Source organism: Chanodichthys erythropterus, chromosome 10 (genome assembly GCF_024489055.1).
Source record: "Chanodichthys erythropterus isolate Z2021 chromosome 10, ASM2448905v1, whole genome shotgun sequence".
In the NCBI taxonomy this organism is placed as follows: domain Eukaryota; kingdom Metazoa; phylum Chordata; class Actinopteri; order Cypriniformes; family Xenocyprididae; genus Chanodichthys; species Chanodichthys erythropterus.
The window spans coordinates 41,736,274-41,751,168 of record NC_090230.1 but is presented as its reverse complement, the minus strand read 5'-3'; the positions used below and the strand labels follow the sequence as shown (position 1 = coordinate 41,751,168).

Sequence of the window (14,895 nt, the reverse complement as noted above, 5' to 3'; positions counted from 1 at the left end):
ACATTTAGGTACTCTTCCTAATTTGTTAAATGATCTATTATTTAATGCAAAATTAACATAGCGTGAAAAGTAGCTAGTATTCAAAATAAATGTCTGTATTTGTCAAGCTCAACCTTTCCACCGTTACCAAAGTTACTGTTTTTAAAAAATATGTATTTTCATGGAAAGTGCCTGTTTCAAAAATTTCCTGCTGTGAAGAATCACTATCAAGCTGATTAATCAAATAAACAAGGCCAGCTCCTTAGTGTGAGCCAAAAAGCTTTCATTTAAACATGTATTCTGTAACTGGACCAAAAGGAAAAATTCTTTCTGACAAATCCAGCTGTAGGAATTAGATCTGCAGCTTAGATCATGTAAGCTGCAGATTTGCTGTTTTCAGGCCTGCGAATAATCGTGCCCTCCAGCTGAAGGCAAGGAGGCATTCATGTTCGGCTGACCTTTACATCAGCGTCTCTCAGCACATTCAGCAGCCTTCTGTAGTGCTGCAAACCGTAGGGAGTTAGCTTATAACAGCTTCAGGACTGTGCTTCATGATGAGCGTAACATAAATTGGTATTAAAACATTCCTGTCACCCAATCAAACAGACGATGAAACACATTAAGCACACATACGACTCCATAGCAAGAATAAATCACATGTGGAACCAGTTACAGTGTAACACTCATTACTTTCCATTAGGGCTGCACGATATATCGCATGAGATTGTCACGCGCATTTCGTCAGTAAAGCCGGTTCGCTGATTACCTCTAAATCGACATCACCTGCTTTCAAATGTAGCACCATTTAATAGACAGAGCCGTAGTTCACTGACAAACCACGCAATATCACGTTCATTATCGAAGGCGATTTATCTGCGATATGAACGCAATATTGTGTGGCTTATCAGTGATCTACGGCTCTGTCTATTAAATGCCGCTCCATTTGAAAGCAGGTGATGGCGATTTAGAGGTTATCAGGGAACCGGCTTTACTGACGAAATGCACGTGACAAAAGCATTCGATATATCGTGCAGCCCTACTTTCCATTGTCAAATGCGCTCATTCCTGTTGTGTGTCCCCAAACTGGCAACTCATGTGAGTGTGGGGTCTGAGGAGTGGGGGGCAGGGAAACAACCATCTCTAATATTTTGAATTTGGACTGCAGTACCCATTTCAACCACTAGCTGTCAGTGTTACATCTCTCTATCTATGTTACCATTTCAGTTATAGCCGACTCTTGGTGATTCTATGGCCATCTTTCGCCATAACCAAGAGATTGTCTGAATTTGTTTTGGAAGTGGTTTTTTTCTGGAGCAGGTTGCCAGGTCTTTCTTAAACCCTCCCCATTCCATGGCTTGGGACTCGCACGTCTACGGCCAATTTAGCAATTGAAAATTTGACAAATAGAATGTTCAAAAACAGCATTTATTTGAAATCAAAATCATTGCATCATTATAAGTGTCTTTACTGTCACTTTTGATCAATTTAATGCGTCTTTGGAGAATAAAAATATTATTTTCTTTTTAAAGAAAAAACTTTTGTTTGAGGCAGCTCACTGGGTTCTGGAAAAGAGCTTCAATGGTTACAGACCTTGTAGAAGGTGATGGAGAGATGCTGATGCACTTTATCCCTTTATTAAAGCTTCTCTATAAGCGGGGCTCCAATATACCCTCATGCTTTCTCTACACTATTATTACCATAGCCTCCCACAAAGCCCTGAGAGACCAAAACACCAGCATCCATTTTCAGACAGGCGATGCGGAGATTAAGGGCAAGTTTGTTTTTCCGTGAGGCATGGCAGGCGTTACCGGTCCTCAAGGTTGTTGCTTTAGGGTTTTGGGGGGCTAGTGTGAACCTAGCTGTTAAAGCTGTACCCGATAATCCAGTCCAGAATCATGCCCTTCGGCAGGGAGCGTACGACCCGTCGACCTGTTGAAAGGCGCTAAAAGCAGGAAAGGCTTATCGCCGCGGCAACCACGGGGTCACACTCTACTCCCTGAACTTTGCCGTACAACGGTGTCTCTGTTCTTCACTTGCTACTTTATTGATGGGAGAGTGAAGGAAATTGAACTGTAAATCTCTAAAAAGAAGGGAAAAAATGCTTAAAAACAAAAATCTTAAAAGGAATAGTTCACACAAAATGTTCCTCAGAAAAAAAATACAGCATACACTTTAGTTCTTGGGTGAACTATCACTTTTAGGACCCAAGAACATCCAAAAAAGTGCATGTAAAACATTTAGTCATGTTACAAAGAATACACGTCTATTTTTTGCACTGAAAAATATTTCGAAAGCAAGTGTTGATTATTCCCAGTTTTGAACCAGCTGTGAGGGGTGATGGGAGATAAAAAGTTGAATTCATACGCAAGCAGGAATTTCCTTTGGCTTGCTTAAACCTCGCTGAGAACATTTCCTGTATAAGAAAGTAGGGGAAGGAACCAAGAACCAAAGAACCACTGAGGCTGCAAACACCTTTTCCAAAGACAAAAAGCTATTGGCCCACTAACACACAATCATAAAAAAAAGCAAAAGAAAACACTCCTTACAACACCTTAGACTGATTTAGATCACCGAATCACACTTTTTTCCCCACGAGTGGCCTGTTATAGCATGACGGACGGGCTGCCCACCCTAGAGTAGCATAAATCGCGCTTGCAGAGGAAACATTTCTCTTTTGATTAATGATTCATTTTATTAGAACATTAACTACTCTGATTTCTTGTTTTTCCTCTTTTCCTCTCTGTATTACTCCTATTTAAAGATTGTCAGGTTGAGTTAATCGCTGACAATGCGGCACTGTCAATCAAATCAAATGTTTCCTCAGTGCTGATAACAACTGCCGCCATCCGCACATTCAACTCAGAACACGACAAGGAGTTTTGGCCAAGACCTATACAGACTTTACACACCAACAGTTTCTTCTCTCTGTATTACAGAAACATGACTCTTATGAGCTGGTTCTTTTTAGTGAGACATAAGACCAATTTATACCACACAGACAAACGCCAACAAACATGTTTGTGGGTTTTGTTGGATCAGTGCATTACCCCTGTCTGCGTCTGTTGGCATTGGTCATGGTTTGTTTTCTCCCGAGTGAACATACGGCTGGTAGGGACTAGGGTAGAGAAGAGGAAGAGTTGTTGTAGTAGAGTGGTGTTGCCATGCCGTCATTTTACGCCAGACTGCTTCACAAACGAGGGTCAATTCAACTGGATTTGAACAAAATATTAACATGATGGCACATGCTAGTCGATGAGTTGAATCAACTTCACAGCAACTACATAAATTTATCCACTAACCATTCAGAAATGTCCAGCTGCTTTCTAAAAGTTGTAACTTCTTCCTGAGTCTCTCCATCAGTGTCTGACTCACTGAACAATGTAAGACTGAACACCGTTCCTGACAATCTTCAGTTTGGCTGCGTGAGATTCTCCAGCTTTGTTGTTGTTGAGCAACCGAAGCGCGAACTGTTAAAGCCCCGCCCTCTTCTGGAAAGCGGGCCAGGGGCAGCAGCTCATTTCCATTTAAAGGGACACACACAAAAAAATTGTGTTTTTGCTCACACCTACATAGGGTCAGTGGTATTTTACAAAACAAATGAATGAAATGTTATCACTTTTTATTTTTTTATATTATTTTTATATTTTAGATTTAGATTTTAGATAGATAATATAATACAAAATATCTATCTATCTATCTATCTATCTATCTATCTATCTATCTATCTATCTATCTATCTATCCATCTATCTATAAAGTATTAAAAGAATTGTTAAGAAACTGCAATTGTTAAGAGGAACTGGAATTGTTAAATTATTTGTAATTCCCATCCCTTGGCACAAAGCATAATTTTTTCTGCCATTGTTCATTCTCCACACAGAAATCCTCAAAAAAAAAAAAAAAAAAAAAAAAAAAAAGAGAAAGAAGTCCATAACGGTTACAAGGAAAGCTGGAGTAATGCACCCCATGCATGTTTCTGTCAGTCGGCGTGTGTGTATACAAATATGTGACCTATGCATGAGATTTCATCCAAGACATGGGCCCACCTCAGGCTGAAGCCAAGATATTGCACAGACTCCTAATCAAGACTACCAAGAGACTCACAAACACCAGCACACGTAGAGAGCAGCAGCCTCCAGCAAGCTCTATATCACCCCACTACAGCACAGCTCCGAGGAACTGCCCTACATTCCACACAACAAAATATGCACGTCCACTGAGGTGCGTATGAATGAAGGTTTCGGAAAATGGTTGTTTAGAGCTTGTGTGTTTCGTAACAACATCTGTGGGATCAAAGACATTCTTTAGATAGATGTATTTTTGATGTTGTAATAGTGCAGATGTGTTCACACAGATAAATCTGAATATGGGAAGTGTGTCATAGTAATTTAACACACTCCAAAGTGCCTCCTTTCTCTCAGGTTGTGTTACATTACAAAACATATTTGTATTAGCAGAGAGCTGTTGCCATCTAGTGCTGCAGTGAAGCTACAGCAGAACACTGAGCCAACATTTAACTTTATTGGGTTTGGAAAGGTCTGCCAATACCATGACAAGGTGGACTAATTTTTCTTCCTTGATTTCCTCCTCTCCTCATCCATCAGGTCTTTTATCCAAGGATTACGGTTATCCAAGACTGCAAAAACATCAGTCATCTTTGGCTGAAGAATGAGACGCCACCCTGCAGCAGGGGTCCAATTTGGAAAAAAAAAAAATACACAGAGCGCTATCTGGCGGACAAGGAAAGGAACTTTTTTTTGATAATGGGAACTGCTTCTGGGTCTCAAATGGGAAGATAATACAATTCTGGAAAACAACTGAGAGAGCTTGAGCTGAGCATATGTTAAGAGCAAATGCTATTCCTGTAGGAATGAAATTCCTATTCTTTTCGTAATAGTCAGTGCTGTGTCAATATACCGTCAAAGCACTGCAGATGCATTATTAATGAAAAGATATCTAATTTCTAATTATATATGGTAATTAGTCTTCAAAATAGCCATAATTCTACACTTTTGTAGGATTACTTTAGAAGGAGCATAGAATTGTGAATGTAAAAGTAAAATAAAGGCAAAAAGGCATTTTTCCATGATATGTTCCCTTTAAAATTGAGTCTCTCTCACCTCAGTAAAGAGAAAACACTGTATGAGTTTCTGACAGAGCTCTGGTCCACTTGGAGCAAACTGTTCTTCTTCCTGTCAGAATTCTCCTGTGGGAAAGAAAACAGTCCATGAGCTTCACAAAAAGTTTCTTCTTACCGTATGAAGGATTCTACAGTATGAAAAACCCAAGAGACATAAGTGAATTTGAGCTCTGATAGATGACAAGGTTTGAAGATGGCCTGGAATTTATTTTGGAACCGATTCCAAGAGTTTGAACAATACCTTCTGATCAAAATCAGCTGCATAGTAGCCATCGTTCAGTCCAAAGATGATCTCATTTGGATTTCTGGAGCGAATCTGAAGGAAAAGAGATGGGGAGAAAAGAGAAATGTCCATTTTTGGGGTTTTGTAAATTTGGTGAATTTGAAGCAGAATTTACAGAATTATACATATTTCAATTTATTTATTTATATTTATATTTATATTTATATTTATATTTATATATATATATATATATATATATATATATATATATATATATATATATATATATATATATATATATATATATATATATATATATATATATATATATATATATATATATATATATATATATATATATATATATATATATATATATATATATATATATATATATATATATATATATATATATATATATTTCTTTTTTTGCATACTGATCTTTTTTACAGTATATCATAATAATAAATATTATATTTGTTATTACTACTACAATTACTCAATGTAAACTTCTCGTATATAGAAGTGTTGTATGATATTATACAGATCGTACTTGAACATTACTCAAGAATTCTAAACATTTCAATTTCAAGCGTGAATGTATATATTTTGACTACTCACCTGCTGTCCTGTGTATCTGAGCCCATCTAGGTTGACCTTCCACTCAATAAGCAGTTGGTATTGTTCTTCCCTGCCACCCCATATTCTCACCACAAAACACGACACAGATGTGTCCAAGAGGTCCGGCAGCATGGCAAAATCTAAGCTCCGCCATGTCGGGTTCTGAAAAACACACAAACAAAATTATGATCAGGGTTTTTGATAGCCGGCTGCTTTAAAATGCATTTCTTTTTACAATGTGTTTTCACAGTGTTGAGCTTCATAGCCAATCACAGACATATCTGTTAAGCGTGTGAATGCAATGGCCAATCAGACGTGTTTAATCAGTCATAACCCGCTCAACACGGCAGAGTTTTTTTTTTCAGCACAAGTTCTGCATGCTCGCAAATCCTTTCGTTATAACCAACAGATTATAAAGGCAATGTCAATAAGAAACTCATTGCAGAGTTTTCAAAAGAGTGCAGCTTCGTGTATCTTTGCTTGTTTCCTTCATTGTATATATGTTAAATGCGATAAACGTGCGATTGAATCCGACTGACAATGATCACCATACAGCAATGGACAGAACAAAACAATCTGTACTGTGCATTAAGTCATTAAGTCTTGGAGTGCAAAATAATAGACCTGCCACTACTATGATGTTTATTTTATTACTAACTTTTCAAATCAGTGATTCAGGGACTTTAGTTTTTACATTTAAATTGACAGATTTATAAATAAAAAAATGGTTCTAAGTACTTTCAAGTCAAGTTGTACTTTGTACTTTGTTTTATGATCTGTCCTGACAGTGATTACTTTTTTAATCTATGAATAAATAGGTTAAGTTACTATTACAAACTGATTCTTTGCATTTGTTTTGGATTTACTGTCAGTATTGGGCTCGCAGTTCGCATGGGTAGGGTACTTTTTGGCTGGCTGCTTCCATCCGCCAGCACCGAAGACCATTTTTGACCCATGAAAAACCCTGATGAACACAGGGTACTTTGTACACAGTAACTTCAGCCTGCTCTTCCCTTTTTAAACTGGGTATTAATAAATTAATACAAACTCGGGCGACCCGAGTTCAAGTCCTTTGCTCACAGTCCTTTCCCGATCCTGTCCCCCTCCCCCCCTCTCTCTCCCACTTCACTTCCTGTCCGAATACTGTCCTATCGCAATAAAAGGCAAAAACGCCAAAAAATAAATAAATACATTTTTTAAAATGTTGCCAATATGATCAAACAGAACAGCAAATAGGGCTGTTAAACATATCGATTTTATTGATAATGCATAATTGTGGCCAATCAGCATAGTCAATGAAGCCAAGCTTACAAAATCTAACAGCAGAAACAGATTAGCAAAACTGTCCCGTCATGCAGTCTGAAGGCTAAAGAGGGTCTTTCTCCAAGAGGATGTGCAGCTGACAAAACTACCATCACAGTGAATAGTTCAGCAGAAATAAATACAAAACAGCCATCAACATGACCACCAGAGGGGCTGAAATGAGGGCATGGTTACATGAAAGACCGGAAGGACGTACAGGAAAACCAAGAAGAAAGGGAAATGAAGAAACAAAAAAGGAGGCAGAGAGGGGCAAGAGGTTATAGACAAAACAAGACAAAACAGTATTAGTTAAAACTGAGCTCATTAAAATAGTCTTTACAGAATCTGTAAGATTTTTAGCATGTCTGTGTATACACAAACATATCTAGTATATAAATTTACTTACAGCTTGTGCCAGAGCAAACCCTCTTTTGCCTACTGTCAGTATTTACTGAAGACATGAAGGCATCTGTGTTCTTTAATTTGCGCCTCCCATCTGCGCTTTTTTGGAATTGCGCTCTCAAGCTAATTTGCCCTGTTTAGTAAATCTGTGTGTGTGTGTGTGTGTGTCTGTGTGTGTGTCTGTGTGTCTGTGTGTGTGTGTGTGTGTCTGTGTGTGTGTCTGTGTGTCTGTGTGTCTGTGTGTCTGTGTGTCTGTGTGTCTGTGTGTCTGTGTGTGTGTGTGTGTGTGTGTGTGTGTGTGTCTGTGTCTGTGTGTGTGTGTGTGTGTGTGTGTGTGTGTGTGTGTGTGTGTCTGTGTGTCTGTGTGTCTGTGTGTCTGTGTGTCTGTGTGTCTGTGTCTGTGTGTCTGTGTGTCTGTGTGTGTGTGTGTGTGTGTGTGTGTGTGTGTGTGTGTGTGTGTGTGTGTGTGTGTGTGTGTGTGTGTGTCTGTGTGTCTGTGTGTCTGTGTGTCTGTGTGTCTGTGTGTCTGTGTGTCTGTGTCTGTGTGTGTGTGTGTGTGTACCTGGTATTCCCTACATTATGGGGACAAGGATAGATTGTGGATGCCTGGAAGGCTACTCATCACACCATTGTGAGGCCCACTCAGAGGCACTCTGGGTGGGCATAGAATTCAAATTCCACCGTGGTGGAAGTATGGAGGTATGGAAACCTCCAGGCTGGTTTTGTCAAAGTACATCCCAGGACGCACCATCACTCTATGGGAGAAAGACACCCTGGAGGAATTTCCTCCATGAAAAATGAATAAGTCCCAAATGGCAGGGTTCGGTGAACATCCATGCTGTCTGAGCACCTTCTCCAGCTCAGGGAAGGTGGCTCGTTCCCGGTCAGGGACATTTTTTTGAAAACAGCTTATAAATCATACTAAGTGTTTTGAAAATGCAGAAAGTTTTCTGTGATGGGTAGCTTTAGGGGTAGGGTTAGTGTTGGGGGATAGAATATACAGTTTGTACAGTATAAAAATCATTAAATCTATGGAGAGTCCCCATAAAACATGGGAACTAGTGTGTCTGTGTGTGTATAGACTCTGCATATAGATATATATATGAGAGAGAGAGAGAGAGAGAGAGATACCTATTTATTATTTATTCAAACGTATATTTATACTTTTATATAAAAGTGTGTGATTATATATACCATATAGTTCTGAATGCTTTAAAGTGGAACCATCACTTCAACCAAGCTGTAGACTAAATACAATAAAAAAATGAATCAATAACAATATATAGTAATAAGCAGCAATATTTTCAACTACATATTTTTTCTAAAACTTTTCAATGCATAAAAAATGACACATGGACACATTTCAAGTGATGATGATGCAAATGAATTCATGAATCAGAGCTTTGAATCATTCATCACCGTCAAAAATACCGTGCGACAATCTCTAAATAGGCTGTGTGTGTGAGATTGCCAGAACTGCTGCAATTATGATCTTCTGTAATGATTTATTTTTTCTTTTCTTTATTCACTCTAATGACAATGAGGACAAGCAGAGAGAAACAATAAACAAAATTACAGACCAAGAGCCATGATATTACACTTACATAATGATCAATTTGTAGATTTAATAAACAACTGCATTCAATAGAGCTCTGCCTACTCTGTAAATAGAGAGTAAAGCACACCCAGAATAACACCAGAAGAGCCCTCCAGCTTTAAACTTGTCTTTAAGGGTGTGTCATCATCTCATGTGAAAACACACTAATAAATACAGTATTCATATCCTACAATATTTCAAATCATCACTATTATTACTATTATCATCAAAACGACCATTACAGTCAGAATAATAGGCAAGAAGCCTTTAATCGTGTCTGTATAAACCACATTAATGATGATCATTTGCTTTTGTGTGTTGTGTTGTTACTCTCTTCTCACTTTAGCAGTTGCTATGCGTCAGTGTTTTTCAACATAAATTACAGACTTGGACAGAGTGACCACATGGTCATTAAACTGCTTTCCAGTCATCAATGAAGGGAACCACTTCCGTTCTAGTGGCTCAGAGGCCTTTTTGGCGTACTTAAATTAGGAATTGTTTCAAAAGTGAAAGGTTGCCGGTGTGACCCCAAAAAGCCCATTTAGCAAACCTGTTTTATATCAGTAAATGACGCAGTGCTGCTGGAAGCTGTTTCAATGCCTTTTTGTGTAGGTGATAGGGTAGATCTGCCATATGTGTAAAGATGAAATCCTGATGCTTTTGGTTTTGAGGACTTTGCCCTTCTATATGCACTGCCAGGTCTGCTTTAGGTCAGTCTACTTTTGACCTGATTACAATCTTATTAAACCCGATAAGTTCAGAATACTCCATTTTTGTAGACACCGATTACCTCAAAAAATGTAAGTACACTGCGTTCCAAATTATTATGCAAGAGACAAATTAGTAAGATTTCTGTACAATAAACATTCAGATTTTAGTTTTTCTAAGAAAATGTTTGTTTGTTTATTTATCCATGTCTTTTTAGATAACTGGTATCAATCTCAGACAAAGTAATTTGCCAGATCTATGGAAACCATACTTAGAGGTTGTTCCGCATTATTAAGCAAGTCACAGTTCTCATGCAATATGGGGAGGAAGAAAGATCTTTCTGAAGATGAAAAGCATGAAATGGTGCAATGTTGTGCAAAAGGCATGAAAACAATTAATATTGTGTGAAACTGAATGATGATTTGTGAGTGATTTAGAGCACAGCAGAACTCGGTCAGATAAAGGCTTATTATTGAAAGCTCCTGTCAACAAAAATTAATTGTATTAAAAGGGCAGCTATAAAAAAGCCAGTGTTGAGCAGCAAACAGGTATTTGAAGCTGCTGGTGTCTCTGGAGTCTCAAGAAGCTCTCCATGCTGGCTGGCAGTTGTGCGTAAAGATGCATTTTAGACACCACTAACCAAACCTAACAAAGAGAAACATTTACAGTGGGTGTAGAAATACATGAAGACTCATTTTTAAATAGTTTTATTCACTAACTAATGCCGTACTACAGTGGATGGTCTAAATGGATGGATTTCTGGATGGCCACCACGTTCCAACAAGACTGTGACGTCAGCAAGGAGCTGGCGGGTGATGATTTGGGCTGGAATATTGGGAAGTGAGATGGAGGGTATTAAAATGACTTTTGCAAGATATGTGGAGTTCATAACTGGCCATTTTCAGCTATGCTATAAAAAGGAGGATAGTGCATAGTACAATGCACTATTGTACAATGCACTATGCCCTATCCCATGCTGCAAAAAACACCACAGCAATAAAACAGTTTGAAAATGTATTTCTACACCCACTGTAAATGTTTCTCTTTGTTAGGTTTGGTTAGTGGTGTCTAAAATGCATCTTTACGCACAACTGCCAGCCTGTATGGAGAGCTTCTTGAGACTCCAGAGACACCAGCAGCTTCAAATACCTGTTTGCTGCTCAACACTGGCTTTTTTATAGCTGCCCTTTTAATACAATACATTTTTTTGACAGGAACTTTCAATAATAAGCCTTTATCTGACAGAGTTCTGCTGTGCTCTAAATCACTCACAAATCTTATGATAATTCGATAATTTCCCTTCGGTTTCACACAATATTAATTGTTTTCATGCCTTTTGCACAACATTGCACCATTTCATGCTTTTCATCTTCAGAAAGATCTTTCTTCCTCCCCATATTTCATGAGTACTGTGACTTGCTTGATAATGTGGAACAACCTCTAAGTAGGGTTTCCATAGATCTGGCAAATTATTTTGTCTGAGATTGATCCCAGTTATCTAAAAAGACATGGATAAATAAACAAACAAACATTTTCTTAGAAAAACTAAAATCTGAATATTTATTGTACTGAAATCTTACTGATATGTCAATTGCATAATAATTTGGAACGCGGTGTAAAGCAGCTCAATTTTTTAAAGTAAACAATTAAAAAAAAAACAATTCAGTCAAACTGATTTTTTTTTTTTTATTTAGTTTTATTTAATGTTAAAGTCCACTGTACTTAAACTATTGTTTACCATACGTACTGTAAGGTTTCTCATTTTTAAATTATTTTGATGCAGTGGTTGTAAAACCCGATCAAACGTCAAAACCCAAAAGTAAATAACTCAAATGTTATTTTCGTAGAAATTAAAAACTTTATTTTGTATTACACAAACTCACTATTTACAATTTAATTGAAATATTGAATAAACTAACACCTAATCTTTATGATTAGAATCGCCAACACACACTACAAATCGTCGACATCACAGAAACGCCCTTAATATAACAGAACAAAACATTAACACGATAACACATCTTCCCCTTGTGCAAAAACACACAAAATAACACTCCGTTTTAACATTTATTCTCTTTATACAGTGTGATGCAAAGCATGCTGGGAACATGAAATCTGCTGCAACTCAGTTTAATGTTGAATGGATTCTTCTGATAACATTGGTTAGAGCAACAATGTGACATGGATGACGTCACTTTATGTCGCTCAGTAAACTTAAAGATAATAATTTAAGTATAAGGATTTACTCAAAAATGTTGAGCTATACAAAAATAAAACTAAACTCCTCGTTCAGAAAATTTAATGGTTTTAAGTTGAATCAATGATTTAACAGACTTGAATTGGTGTGTACTCAATCTTTATAAGTTAGTAGTACTGTTCGGGTTTACAGTGTGGCTAAATATGATAATGATATGGTACCTGTTGATATCTGCAATAAAATGTGTGAAGTGTGTAATTTCTACACTACCAGCACCAAAAATGACTTTATTCAAGCAGGTTCCCACATATTCCCCCATCTGCCATTGGTTGGTCAAAAAGATAGTTCCACCCCCAAACTCGGCTCTGTCTATTAAATGCCGCTCCATTTGAAAGCAGGTGATGGCGATTTAGCGGTAATCAGGGAACCGGCTTTACTGACGAAATGCGCATGACAAAAGCATTCGATATATCGCCCAGCCCTAATTTTAACATAAAATAATTACATACCTCATCTTTAAGATCCAATTAATTCTTTAACCAATTTGCTGTAAAATATATTGTAGTAACCAAAATGTCTGCAAAAGGCATCCACAAATATTAATAAGTAAGATAAAATGACAAAATAAATATGACAGAAAGATTTGGAAAGTGTCTTAAACTGTTCATAGATCCCATATTTATTATGGTTTAACAGTAATAAATAAAACTATTGCTCCCATTGTTCATTTTTCAGCAGTCCCATAAGGCTTAACAGACATTAAGGACATTAGTGACTAAACCTTTTATTATCCTACAGCAGAACAGAAATCCAAAAGAGAAAATGCTGATATGCTACGTTACAACATGTTAAACTATGCCACGCTACTATGCTATGATATGCTGTGCTCTGTCTACCATTTCACAAATTTCAAATAATAAGCATTAAATCGCATGACCAAACACAAATGAAAACAAAAGCACTCACCAATGAGTCTCGGATGACTTCACTCTTATAAAAATCTGGAAAAGGAACAGAAGCAAGTTAGAAGTCATCCAAAAGCTTTTAAATGCAGCGTGACTTACAGTTTACACTATCATTCACAAGTTAAATTAAAGACTTTTATTCAGCAAGGACACATTAATTTGATCAGAAGTGACAGTAAAGAAACTTATAATGTTACAAAAGATTTATATAAATGCAGATTCTTTTAACTTTATATCCATCAAAGAATCCTGAAAAAATGTATCATGGTTTCCACAAAAACCACAACCAGCCCAGCTCTTTCACTACATTACTATCTATAAGGAAAGGGTATATTGTGAAAATTACAACTATATACATGGCCATTCATTTTAAAAGAGTCAGTCTGAAAGGTAGTTTTGAAAGCCTCATTAGTTTAAAGCTGCTTTGCGTAACTGTTGGCTTTTAATATCCAACTGCAAAATACACAGAAATAACCAAGTACACAAATAGCAGATTGATGTCCCCAAACGTGTGAAGCATAAACACTTAAGGTGCTATCAAAACATTGCACTGTTTATTTTAGCAGTCTGATCAGCTTGACAACAGCTCAACCAATAGAGTGAGTTTGGGGGTGGGGCCATCTCCTTGACTGTCCAATGGAAGACAGGGTGAATGTTTGGATAAACTGTTTGAAAACAGTCACTTTCTGCAATTTTGTTTAGTGTCACTGGTGACAGAAATTACGCACTGCAGCTTTAAAGGATTAGTTCACTTCAGAATTAAAATTTTCTGATAATTTACTCACCCCCATCTCATCCAAGATGTTTATGTCTTTTCTTTCTTCAGTCGAAAAAAAATTAATATAGTGGACTTCAACAGGGTACAACGGGTTGAAGGTCCAAATTGCAGTTTCAATGCAGCCTCAAAGGGCTCCACACGATCCCAGCCAGGAACAAGGGTCTTATCTAGCGAAACGATAGGTCATTTTCTTAAAAAAATTTAAATATACTTTAACCACAAATGTTTGTCTTGCACTGCTCTGTGCAAGTGTAATCACGTTGGAAAGGTCACCTGTGTCGTAGGCGAAAGTACCAATCCAGTGTCTACAAAGGAAGACTAAGTCAAAAAAAAGGTAAAACAACGATGTCAGAAGAGGAGAAAATTAGATGGATTTTCGCCCTACCATGGTACTTCCACCTACGTCATGCATGACCTACAGAATGTGTGGCGGATCGCAAGAAGAACATTTGTGGTTAAATAGTATATGAATTTAAATTTTTTTTAGAAAATGACCAATTTTTTTCATTAGACAAGACCCTTATTCCTCATCTGGGATCATGTACAGCCCTTTTTAGCTGCACTGAAACTGCAATTTGGACCTTCAACCTGTTGAACCCTGGTGTCCACTATATGGAGAAAAATCCTGGAATGTTTTCCTCAAAAAAAAAATTATTTCTTTTCGACTGAAGAAAGAAAGACATAAACATCTTGGATGACATGGGGGTGAGTAAATTATCAGGAAATTTTAATTCTGAAGTGAACTAATCCTTCAAGTACTAAATTAAGTGAACAATCAGAGTACCAGCCAATTCAGCTGGCATCAGTCACCTCGTGATATCTGATCTTCCTGGCAGAGGTGAAGGGTGAAGTAAGTGTCCAGTAGAGGAGAGCCATTCTTGTTCACAATGTTACGGGCCGCTATGCTCCGCAAGTGACGTAAACGCCTCTGTTGGGACAAAGAGAGAAAGACAGTTAGTAAGAAAGACAATCCAATTTATTTTA

At 37.4% G+C, this 14,895-nt stretch overlaps 1 protein-coding gene across 1 annotated transcript in view; it reads right to left on the bottom strand.

The window, feature by feature from the left end:
* Positions 1-14,895, bottom strand: part of uvrag (UV radiation resistance associated gene) — a 125,031-nt gene that overhangs the window by 104,609 nt on the left and 5,527 nt on the right. Inside the window, exons 2-6 of the mRNA XM_067399242.1 lie at positions 14,722-14,839; positions 13,135-13,169; positions 5,963-6,124; positions 5,360-5,434; positions 5,099-5,184 (exon numbers count right to left, since the gene is read on the bottom strand). Coding sequence (XP_067255343.1) covers positions 5,099-5,184; positions 5,360-5,434; positions 5,963-6,124; positions 13,135-13,169; positions 14,722-14,839 — 476 coding nt within the window. The remainder of the gene's footprint in view (positions 1-5,098; positions 5,185-5,359; positions 5,435-5,962; positions 6,125-13,134; positions 13,170-14,721; positions 14,840-14,895) is intronic.